The 12,073-nt window shown below is 39.4% G+C and overlaps 1 protein-coding gene across 3 annotated transcripts in view; it reads left to right on the top strand.

Moving 5' to 3' along the window:
• Window positions 1-12,073, top strand: part of SLIT3 (slit guidance ligand 3) — a 511,770-nt gene that overhangs the window by 432,151 nt on the left and 67,546 nt on the right. For all 3 annotated transcript variants that reach the window (XM_035338343.1, XM_035338345.1, XM_035338344.1), the window contains exon 27: window positions 3,105-3,229. In XM_035338343.1, coding sequence (XP_035194234.1) covers window positions 3,105-3,229 — 125 coding nt within the window. The remainder of the gene's footprint in view (window positions 1-3,104; window positions 3,230-12,073) is intronic.

Genomic DNA, 12,073 nt, shown 5'->3' with positions numbered 1-12,073 from the left:
TTAATAACTGTAACCTTATAATTTAATTGCTTTGAAATGTCAGTCTCAAAACTATCAGAACTTTGACTATAGTTATCAGAACTACGGATGTTATAATAGTCTCAAATGTGAAGTGCAAATATTCCCTAAATACTAAAAATACTGAAGAATTCACTTGTTCACAGTAAGTGAAATAAGGAAAGTGATCATTCTTATATATTAAACAGGGATGAAAATTAATCCAACAGGAGAAGCCAGATGACTTTTGGTTTTGGAGCTGTTTTGTATCAATAACTAAGCTCACTTTCAAAAGTAAACAAGCATCTCTCAGTCAAGAGTTAAGTAAGCCTGTGATTCTACTGAAAAAAATGTGTATGTTTTTTATGTAGGTATCAATTAGGTCCACTAGGAAGCTGATGGGCTTTCTGTTGTCCTAGCTGTCCCTGCGGCTGTCTTTATCTGAATGGAAAAGGAGAAAAGCATTGATTCAAAGTCTTTGGAGAAGGAGAAGTTGTTGATGAACAAGCATCAGTACACTCCAAGAAGCTCCAGACCCTAGTAAAATTCACCCTTTCCCATCACAATGTATATATATTGAAAAACAGTGCATGATCTGGTAATCTAATAGCAACTGAATCCAATTCCCATGTGCACATATAAAATCCAGTGCATAGTGCTGTTTCACCAGGACATCAGTGATACTCTTTAATGGCAAAGTGACAGAATTTTTTACAGTGCCAAGCACAGGTTTACCTTTGGGATGGAGCCACCTGCATGGCCTGTGGCAGGGAGCGTTGTGGCTGTGCCATGAGCCTGTGGCAGCAGAACGACACTGTCTGTGGGATGGCACAGTGACCAGGGATATGTCACTACTTCTGCCTGTGTAGGTTCAACCCTTTCTCCAGTATTGCTCGCACAGAGCTCAGGGTGTGCTGAAGTGCCCCCTACCCCCAAAAAGCCTGGATCATTGCTGCAGATGTCAGCCCACGCTGAGCTCAGGACCTCAAGATGCTTGTATAAAGGTTGTGCAGATATCCTCTGTGGCCTCCCGTAACTTTTACATAAAAAAAAAAAAAAGTAGTTTAACTTACTCTTGTTAAAATTATGTTTTCAGTGTGTGTCTGAGCAGAAGGTTATGTCTCAGCAGAGCCAAGAAAATAAAAGTATGTAATGTGCAAGTCATGCAAACTCAGATCTGCTTTTTATTAAATTGCCCTCCTAGTTATGCAGTAGAGGAAAGGAATGTGCTGGGCTGAGGGCATTTTGCTATATGGATTTATAAATCAAATCCCCATGGGCCAACTAATGAACTACTTAAGTGCTAGGAAATAACACTGTTCTTATTAGCTCCTACATTGATTAGCTTTGATCTGTGCCATAGGAATAAATGGAAAATGTATGTTTGTATATTATAAAATAAATAATGAATTCTGGTTTAATGACCTCAAAATCAAATAGAAGATCAGCACTGCTGTCTGTCTTGTGAGCTCGCCAAGCAGCCACCTTTGCCTGTTCTGAAAGCAGCAAGCGAAAAGCTTGATGTGTTGCACTCCACCCCTGCCAGTGCCAGAAATTCAAATGTTATTTCCTCTTGCCATCCTAACTCTAAGTTAAAAACATGTCTGGTATTTAGACAGACATAAAACCCGAAGATAGAAGAGGAAACAACATCTTTTATTTATTTATTTTTTGGATTTGTTACTTCTTGTTTATTTTTCATCATTATTGTGTGTCTCGTTCTGCAATCAACTGTGCTGCACTCATCAGCCATGTTAACACTACCATCACTACAGGATCGGGATAAAGCCTTTATATTGTAAGCACTTTTCAGCTCAAATTCCTTGGTACCCATTTCCGTGATGTTCTTTACCCCCCGTTGGTGCTGTGCAAGTACTCAAAGTTAATAATGAGGGTTTGTATCTCATAGAGGACACTCCAAAGCAAATTCTTGACTACAAGGGATCTTTGATCTCTAGTTTTTGTAACACTCTACAGCTCCACCTGCTCTCTAGTATAAGCTATTCTTCCCGCTCAGGATGTATCACAATTTATTCTTGCTTATCATTTATCATTCAGTAACAAAAGGTCAGTGCCCACTTCTGATCATCACAGTATCAATTTTAAGATATTTTAAAATGCATTACCTTAAAAATGAGATAAAAATATTTTAGATTCATTACTGCTTGATATAATTTAAGACTTTTTGAAATGTTATGCTTTAATTTTTAACTTGTGAAAGCTGTCAAGGCATTAATATTTGAAATTTGGCCACTTCACAATCACCATTTTCTTAATTGTCAATAGAGTTCTCTTAATTAGCTTTCTATAGCATCTCAATAGTTAAATACTGATTGATTCAATACATGAAATATACGTGGCATTGATTTGGTTTCTGTTCTGTTTCTTACTTGCCCACGAATTTCACTGCTTTTCTGAATGGGTCATGTTCAAAAATGTCATTTATTAAACGCTATTTAAATACAGATGTGCATATTTATCTGCATATATTTACATATTTGCATGTTTATCTTTGTTACATTTTGCCAAGATATCTGAATGTTGACGGTCTTTCGTCTGGGCAGAACAGGAGGAAAATAAGTTTTAAACTCTGTTAAAACTAAGGATGGTAGAACACTTTGCACCTAAACATTCCCATAAGCCTCTAACTAAATCTTTCTTACTCATGTTTTTCATTTCTGCTGTTGCATCTGCACTTTCATTCTTGTTACCAGCTATAGAAATGTCATGTTATAGTTCCCACGGGGTTGCTGTTGCAGAATTTCCAGCACTGAGAGAAGGACAAATTGCTATAAGCCATATATATATGTATAATATATATATAAGCTCATTCTCTGGAGATCCCAACATATTTTTTTCAGAGCTGATGTTCGCATGTGCAGGAGAATATAAGCATCACTGAGACTTGCTGAGCACTCGATTTAAGTACTTAAAATCTCCATAATCCCTGGGAATCCCTCAGTGTTGTGTAAAGTTGCACCCACAGCATGTGCATTTTTGCCAACACAGGGTAAATACTGCATTAAGAAAAAATGTATATGAGAGTACAGGAAGTATTAATTTCATAATGCAGTTCTCTATTAATACACTGTGTTTTGCCTTTCCAGAGCCGGTAGATATCAGTGTTGTGTCCAAGTGTAACCCCTGCCTCTCCAGTCCATGTAAGAACAATGGGACATGCAACAATGATCCGGTGGAGTTTTATCAATGCACTTGCCCTTTTGGCTTCAAGGTATGCCTACAAATGAACTACATGAAAAGCAATAAACTATTCTCCATCCCTTCTGTTTTCTTAATTGTTGTACCATGAGAAGTCAATTTTACAGGTAACTGAGCTCAACAGATCACTTCCTCAGGCAGACTGTATGTGACCTTTCAACTGTGCTCTATTGCAAAACGTTATCCTTTGTAATAGGAAAGATATTTCTTTCCCTCTGTGCCATGACTATACAGATGCGTCCTAAGCAATCTGCTCTAGTTGACCCTGCTCTGAGGAGAGGGGCTGGACTAGGCGATTTCCAGAGGTTGCCTCAAACCTTGCGCATTCTCTGATTCTGCGATATAGACATAGATATCTATATGAAATGGCGAGTTGATTTTGTCTTCGTTTTCTTTCTTTTTTTCTGCCAACATCGAGATAACTGTTTCATAGGCTGCCATGCCAAAGGAAAGGCAGTTCAGATGAGAATTAAGTACCTGTCTCATCTACTGTCACCGAATGTGCTACCTGCTAGCTTTCATCCATCTCATGTAGACTGATTAGCAAAAAGGTGATAATTGATATCCACTAGCTCAGCTGTCTCTGACTCTGAGTACTGTCTGTAGAGTGATCTGAAAATGTGAAATTCTAGATGGTAAGTGTTGTGAGCATGCTATGGCAGTTTCTAGATAGCAGATTTGAAAATTGGAAAATTGTGTCATTGAGTAATGTAACTTCTTCATTAGTGATGTATAAATCCCTTGGTAAACATTGCATCATTAGAGCTTAAGGCTACCAAGACTTTTTTTCAGAGTTGATACAACTGGAAACCTAGCTCAGTAGTCAATAACTGAGGGGTCAAACATAAGTAATAAATGAGGCATATGATCTGTTCACAGGCTGGTGGAGAGGATGTTAGGACCAAAGAAGAAGTAGGTTGCATCTTATAAACTGTGATTTTATTTGCCTCATTGGATATTTCTTACAGAGTCTTGGTCAGTTAAAACAGATGCTCATAAAACAGAGTAATGAGAGCTATAGACAAAAAAAAAGTCATAGCCAGACATACATGTGGGACGTAAGCACAAATATCCATGTCTTACATTCCAAGTAGGATTTAGGAATTAGTTGGGGAAGATGATATCACCATTTCCCTTCTGTATTTACCTGGGGTACATCCCAGATGGTAACAGAGTAATTGTGGTGGATCCCTGAAAGATTGGAAGAGGGAAGATGTAAAGCTCATTGCTGTTTCACCCTTGTGCCCCCTTACCTAGTACTCAGGAATAATACAGGAATAATATAAATTCTCTTAAATCATTGAAAATCATTGAAAAAAATCATTGGTGATTTCCTCTCATTAAAAATCCTTCTACCTATTGATATATCAACCTGAAACTTCCAGGATGTTAAAAGACCACATTGTCAAAAATTCATTCTACTGAAACTAACTACTTGGTAACGACTGATTTGCCTTTATGACAAGGGAAGCTGTGTCTATTTATCTCCTCAGGTTAATAGGCTAATGGTCATTTTAATTTGATATTTAACATAATCTAGATTCAATTTTTCATATGGGTTTGGGTGACTGTTGGGATAACCTCAACAATAAAAGCTTGCTGAACTAGCAGGAAAATACACAAATCTTTGTATGTCTTTCTCTATAAGGCACGCTTGCTGGAACAGTTATCCAGGTTATATTCAGAGTAGAAATATGGTAGTTATTGAGCATATCTTTCTTTTGCCTTTTATTTTCTTTTTTTACAATATTCATATATCATATGCATTTATACTACTAGAAGACATGTTTACAAAGGGAGAATAATAAAGAATAATCAAGACTAATCCTCTAGTAAGATTCGTACTCACTTTCGAATATGTTAGACCTTAGTGTGCATCTTTTTACTTAGGTTTTGATAAACTCTTGAACTGACCCAGTTTAAATATCTCATAGAGCATCCAGACTTTCTGCTCTCTCACAACCTTTCTTAGGTAACATTCAGTGAATGCAAAACCCAAAACCACTTGTGTGCTTCTAAGCACCAAGATGTCATCCAAGCATGGCAAAGAGCAAACAGACCCAGGCAGAGCACTTAAAGCAGAGTTTAAAAATACTGTCTGGATAACAGTATGGGGAGAATTGGGGGAAATTTAATAAGAAAAAAAGAACTCTGTGTCTTTACCACAGGTTTTTGAGTAAAAATGAAATTTGACAGGTCCAAATGCAAACCATATGAAAGGAGCACTCTATCTACCACGCAGTTCTCCACCAGAGATTCATGCTAATTCAATAACAATACCTTGCTTCCTTCTCACCAGCCAGCAGCAAACAACTCTATCCATCTGGAAGCCATTTCCCAGACCTTGATAAATTGCCCTAAATCTGCCCTCTCAGCATTTGTTTTTCCTTGTTTGATGTAGGGTTTTTTAAATCCTGTGTAGAGGAGTGTATCAATAATGTGAAAAACCCGCCTTCCCCCCCTCCCCGCCCCCCAAGGGTAGGCTCATTCAAAAGAGATATAGTCTTTATGATATTCCCTGGAAAGGGATAGCCAGTTACTGACCATTCTCTGGGGTTCCTATTGCTCAGCCTTCAGAAAAAAAAAAAACAAAACAAAACAAAAAAAAAACAGTACGCCAGCTAGCAGAAAGCTGCTTAAGTGATCAGTTGCCAGACTGGTGCTTGATGGAATCAGGAACCTCTACCAATAACTGTGATAGCAAAAGTGTATACTCTTATTTTTTTATTATTGCACTGAAGATGGTCCAATCTCTTATTTTTTTGTGATCACAAAAATATTTTTCCTATTGAATGCATACTTAATGGGCTTTTAGCACAGTGTAATGCTGCTTATGATGGGTTTGAGTAAACTGATGGGCCACCTGAGCTGAAAGGCCGGTGGGCCAGGTGGTTGTGTTTGATGAGGACAGAAATAATAGTTTGCTCACTTAGGAGTGGGGATGGCTAGGTGCTGATAGCTTATCCTTGCTGCAGCTCTTTCCTTAAGATGAATGTTGAATGTGTTTGTTATAGGTAAGTCATGGTGGAAGCAGTACTTTTGGGGTTCTCCTTTGGGGACAAAGCCCCAAAGACAGTGGGAGATGGTGTGAGAGTGCCACCTAAGGCAGCTGGAAAGCAGTGACACCAAGAGCTCCAGGGTGCCACCAACGCTGGCAAGAAATGTCTGGTAATGTTATGAAACTTGTGTTTTCATATAAAACACAGACATAGGTGTAATTATCCTGCTTTCTTTTTTCTTCTCCATAGCATTCTTTGAAAGATTATGTGTGGTTTAGATAGTGTCGTATGATTACAAGTAGAGAAATGAAGCTTTCTTCTGGTTTGAATGCTGCTGGCCACCTGCACTCTGAGAGTGTACGTGTGCAGCTGGTGGCTGCTGAATAGGTAACGGAATGGTACTGTGCTAATTCATTTATCCTACAGTGTGTGTAGTCCCACTGATACTGTAAAATCAAGTCTGTGGGTGTCAGAATTCAACAGAGCAATCAAACTTGCAATCGATAAGCCCTTGAGAAAAAGACTTACTTGAATAGCTACAGGAAAAACTAAAGTGAGTGAAACAAATGCTGTATTTTGCCACTGCTCTATTCAGAAAATGTCCTTTGGGAAATACTTCTTTTTTGCTGATTTTTGTGTGTTTCATACTTTTTTCCTTAAAACTGAGATAACAACAAACGAAGGAGATTTTCATTCTCCAAAATACAGTTGTTTGGAGAACTGGGAAAGTGAGTTAAAAATACATCCGTGTTCTGTCTGAAATGAAAGATCATTGCCAGCCTGGAATAGGAAATACATTACCTGCCCAGGCGTTGCCACAGCCTCTTTGGCTGCTCAGATAAATAAAAGACTGAGCTGTTGGGGTGCAGGTAAGTTTGTCATCTCTGGGTTCGGGTATTACCAACAGCTGTCTGAAATGGAAAGTGAAGATGGGTAGAATCAGTATTGTATGTGGCCTGCACTTTAGGCAACACATGCTGGCTGACGTGTCTGTGGTGGAGTTGCTCTGTAAATTTTATCCAGTTCTCCTCACTTCCCTGTTGAGTTCAGCCAGTGTCCTGACTTTTCTAGCAGCGCTACAGTATACTGGGGGTTCAAGCAATTTCACCAGACATCCAGAATAACAAATACAATTGGAAAAATCCTGGGTAAAGCTCTTAGGCTTTGGAGAGACGGTATGCTTTGCAGGCAGGCTCTTGTGGTGGGAGGCATTATAGTGAAGCCAGAAGGATACTCAGTGAGGAAGCTGGCTCCAAACTTCTGCTAGGAATTTGGCTCTTCTTCACCCCTACCCCCTACGCCAGGTTTTTGTCCCTGGAAGCAAACAGGGTTAGAAACGGAGAATCTCAGAGCAGAGCAGTGTCTGTGAGATATAGGAGAGTCGTGTCTATCATGTGTTGTACACGGGTACGACTAATGTGCCCGCAGCTGGATGTGGCCGAGCAGAAGCTGGGACTGCTCAGCACAGGCTTGACAGGCCGGATATATCGGTACAGACCCCACACCATCAGATGGACTCAGTGCTGTACTGTCATTCGCTCACGAGGGTGCACCAGGCCCTGCATTTGCTTGGAGCATGGGCAAACAAAGTTTGTTGCACTTGCATTTTACCCTGTTGATGTAATTCTGTAGTGTTACATGAATAATCCGTTGGAGCCCTAGAATAATGGTTGTTTTAGGAATACTAACATAGAACAGGTTTTAAAATGTAGATATTGTAGTGTTTGCTCATGTACAGCAATTCTGGACAGCTCTGAGGCTGAGGCCATGCAAGTGTTTTCCAGTTTCTGTTATGCTGATTTGGGAGGGGTTATAAGAGTCTAACCAAGTGTAGGGTTTGGCTACTGATGCATGCCAGCTGTAGGAGAGTCCGTGTCAGCTCTAGTTTGTTAGGCTAATCCTGTTTGGAAATGCAACTCCTTGCTTTTGTTTCTTTGGATTTGTTAACATATGCATATAAGTCCCCGAATACATCACTCACTGCACCAATAAAACCATGAGTGGCAATTGCAGAAGGAGGAAAAATTGGAGGGTACTCATAAGCCAGCCGAGGGGTCCCACGTGGGATGGGAGAGCAAATGTCTCTGCCTTCATATGTTACGCAGTCCTGGCCTCTCTCCTTTCCCAGTGTCAGGGTTGGGGAGACAGCGGAATGTGAGCACAATGCCAAGTTTTCACATGAAGAAATCAGTGCAGCAAAATGCTGCTTGTGTGAGGTGATTTTGCCTTGAACTCTCACTGTGATAATTTCTCTTGGAGCGTGTGTTTATGTGATCTGGGGTATTTTACTTTGTGTTTGTTTGTTCTAACTGTACTTAAAATACTTATTAATGAGTGTTGAAGAAGCATTTTTCACTCTTAGTAAAATAATGCAGAAAGCCCTTAGGGATGCAAGGCAATGGGTGGCCATGTAAAATGAGTAGACCTGTATTTATGTATGGATTTTTAGGGCAAAGACCAGTGTCAGCAGCGGGTGGTTATAATTTCATATAATGTTCCTAGGGCAAAAGAAAACAGCAGAAATCACAGTATTTTCCTGTGTGCTTATTCCTTAAAACTTACCGTGCATCAGTCAGACTTGTGTTTTGTTCTTTTTGCCCTTTCTGTTATGGTGGGTTTAAAGAAAATGGAGATTTACGTTCAGAAGAGCATAAAAATGAAAGGCTTAAGGCGGGATTACTGCCACAGTTGCTGGCTGAAGGTGGTGAAGCATGCACACACCCACCGCAAGCCCTGTAAAAAACATAGTAATGTACTGTGGCATGCCCTAATGAGGGCTCTTAACAATAAAGCCAACTCTGAAGAAGTATTTCCATTTGTGCTAGGGCAGCAAGAAAGCAGATGTTGAGCAGCTTCAGGCATTTGCTATGTTTGTTCAGAGCTGCACCAGGAGGAGGTAAGCAGCAAGGTTAAGGTGAATAGTGAGCCATGCCCACTGGTGGCTGCCACCATCTTCATTCTCTTGTTAGGGTGGATCATTCCTCCCATTTTTATTTTTATTTTTTTCACTTCTGTTTTTCTGGTCTAATGCAACATGCCATAAGAGACAAGGCTTCCAATCATTCTTTTCCTAGGGTATGGGAGAAGGTTTTTATTGGCTTTTAGTCTGAATTTCAGGCTCTTGATCTTATGTTTGCCTGCTCCTATTACACTAAATAATAATTTCTCTTCCTCTGTGGTTTATCTGTCTTTCAGGTGATTACTAGTTGCTATAACTCTGCTTAATCAAGTTCTCTTTAACCAGCTCTTAATTTTCAGCATCCCGCAATTCCCACATAATTGAATCAGTTGAAGTTGTTGGTCACAGCTGAAAATCCTTATTGTTAAGATTTTCTAGTGATTGTCTGTCATCTGTTATCCTTGAGGCCTTCTTGGCACTGACTGTACTAAGGATATGGCCTTTGGGTTTCTTTGGTTGTCCGAGAACATGAACAGAGGTTGTCCTGGCAGGTTGATTGCCTTATTTTCCCCCCTTCTCTGGGAATGATGGAATGGGAGAAGTTGCTGTAAGCAGGCTAAACTGAAAAGTCACTTAATAATGTAGGATTAAACTCTCTCTTATTAATAGAAATAATAGATGAGCTACAGAATGACTAGATCACTGTGTAAGTGCACATACACTGCTGGTAAAGGTGTACCAAAGCTGTCTGCTCTCAGCTGCTGCCGGTTTTCTGGCTCCAACACAGCTGGTGCAGGGCAGATGCTGTCCTCCACAGCCCCCTGGGGATCCCTTCCTTGTACTTCTGAGAGCCTCTGAAATAAATGTAGTGCTCTTGCTCATTATCATGGTAGGCATGTTTGATTTCTGTGGTAGTCTGAAAAATTCACGTGCTTGTTTGTTTGCATCAGAAAACAAAACTGCCTTCCCTGTGTTACCTGTCACAGTTCTATCCACTATCAAATTAGGCTTGGCTAATGCCAGAAAGGATTGCTGGTATCTCTGAACGGGCAAGCCCTGTACAAGGAAGCTTCACACAGCTTCCCCAGGCAAAACAGATTACAAAGGCATTTTTGTTGATGTAGCATATATTTCAGTAAGAGACCTCCTAACAGTACAGAACTGTCCCACACCAAAACCCTGCATCTCTAACAGACAGGGATGCACCAGCAAAGGCTTATTCTGAGAGATTCTTCCAGCATCTTTAACTCTATTTATTTCAGAAACGTCATGTGTGCTTTGGAGAGGTTTTCTTATCACATAAACCCTGCTTCATTGCAGCTTTTATTAGGTCTTGCATGTGCTGTGTCCCTCCTCTCTCATGCAGACTCTGTTCAATTACTTAAGTGTTAAGAATAGATCCATTGCCTGAAGTAATAAGTTTAAAATACAATTACTATATTTGCTTTTATTTCCTATTTCTTATTATTAGGAATTGTGTTTTCTGTACCAGCGTCCAGTCTTTATAACTCTCTCTGCAATGTTCATGTTAATAAAGAGTCACTAGCTTTTGATAGCCTGAGGGGGAAGATTTTGTTGTTATTGCAGCGCGTATTTTAAAAGAAATAGGCCCCTTAGTGTTTGGAGGGTACTGAAAACATTGTTCTTGTTCATGAGCATTGGCTGAATGAGAGACTAAATATAAAACATTCAATATCCTTTGTTATATCAAATATTTTTAATTGGATTTTATGTACGGGGCACAACCCTGGGCAAAATCAACTATTTTCAATGTCACTCATTTTCTGCTCCATCTCCCTACACATTCACACAGTGATCTGCATCAGCCAGTTGATCTAGTGTCCTTGGAAACTTCAGAGCATGTGCCTCATCCAGTTTTACACCTCTGGACTAAGTTCACTTACATACAATGTGAATCAACTCTGTGATAGATTACTGACATATCTTTTGTCATCAATAAAAAGCCCAAAAGACCATTGAAACCCAAAGTTCTCATATAAGGAGAGGTTTAGGACAATCAGAATTTACAACATAATGAATATAATTACAAAATAAACCTCTGATATCCATAGAGAATTAAAATTTGTAGTCATCAGAGAAGAACCAGGGTTTTTAAAAAATAATATGATGAATCCTTGCACTTTGACTTTGACAAGCATATTCTTGATTACTAGCTATGGGGGTAATGGAAGGTATATTATGCTCTGGAGGATCATAAATCTTTGTGATTTAAATAAAATGAGGCTTAAGAGAGCAGAGTTCTCCTAATTTGCTATAAATTGACAATTGTGATTTATTAACAAGGACAAGGAAGTCACTAAGAAGTGCTGCTGCCATGCCCAATTATTGTTTAATCAGGCGCCAGCTGTAGCTAGACTGACACAGAAGACAACTAGCTATGCAGTGCTGAAGATGATGGGATATAAATAACTGTTATCTGTGTTTTTACTTCAGACACTAATGCTGTGAAAGTTTTCAGAGACAGTTAAATCAGCCAAATGGTAGGGGGGAGAGGTGCAGCAACAAAACCAATAACAGTTTATCTTCTTTTCATAATCCAGTATCAATGCCATCTAGCAAATAGTATTTCTCACGATGTTTGTGAGCAGTGGGTGGATTTTCTTGTTCTGTTTCTGTGTCAAAGTGTAAGTACATCTGTATAAAAGCACTACTGAACAACAACAACAACAACAAATTGTCTAAGTAAATTCATATTTATTTTAAATCTTCTTTTCAAAACCAGAAATGGATTAATTTAATTATTTTTTCAAGTTAAATCAATTGGCTTGTAAGCAGCAGTCATCAGAAGGTGCACTTTCATTACCCTGTTGGGAGAGATGAATAAAGAGAAATAGTTAATTCATAACCTAACCACTGTGAGTATCCTCACCTAGAGGCATCCGAGTGGATGTCTGTAGCAAGGTGTGTGTTCAGAAGAGGGAGTCATGACCTCTTTGCA

The sequence above is a fragment of the Oxyura jamaicensis genome, chromosome 13, assembly GCF_011077185.1.
Source record: "Oxyura jamaicensis isolate SHBP4307 breed ruddy duck chromosome 13, BPBGC_Ojam_1.0, whole genome shotgun sequence".
Classification (NCBI taxonomy): Eukaryota; Metazoa; Chordata; class Aves; order Anseriformes; family Anatidae; genus Oxyura; species Oxyura jamaicensis.
Note: the sequence above shows the minus strand (reverse complement) of the source record. Positions and strands in the feature narration are given on the sequence as shown.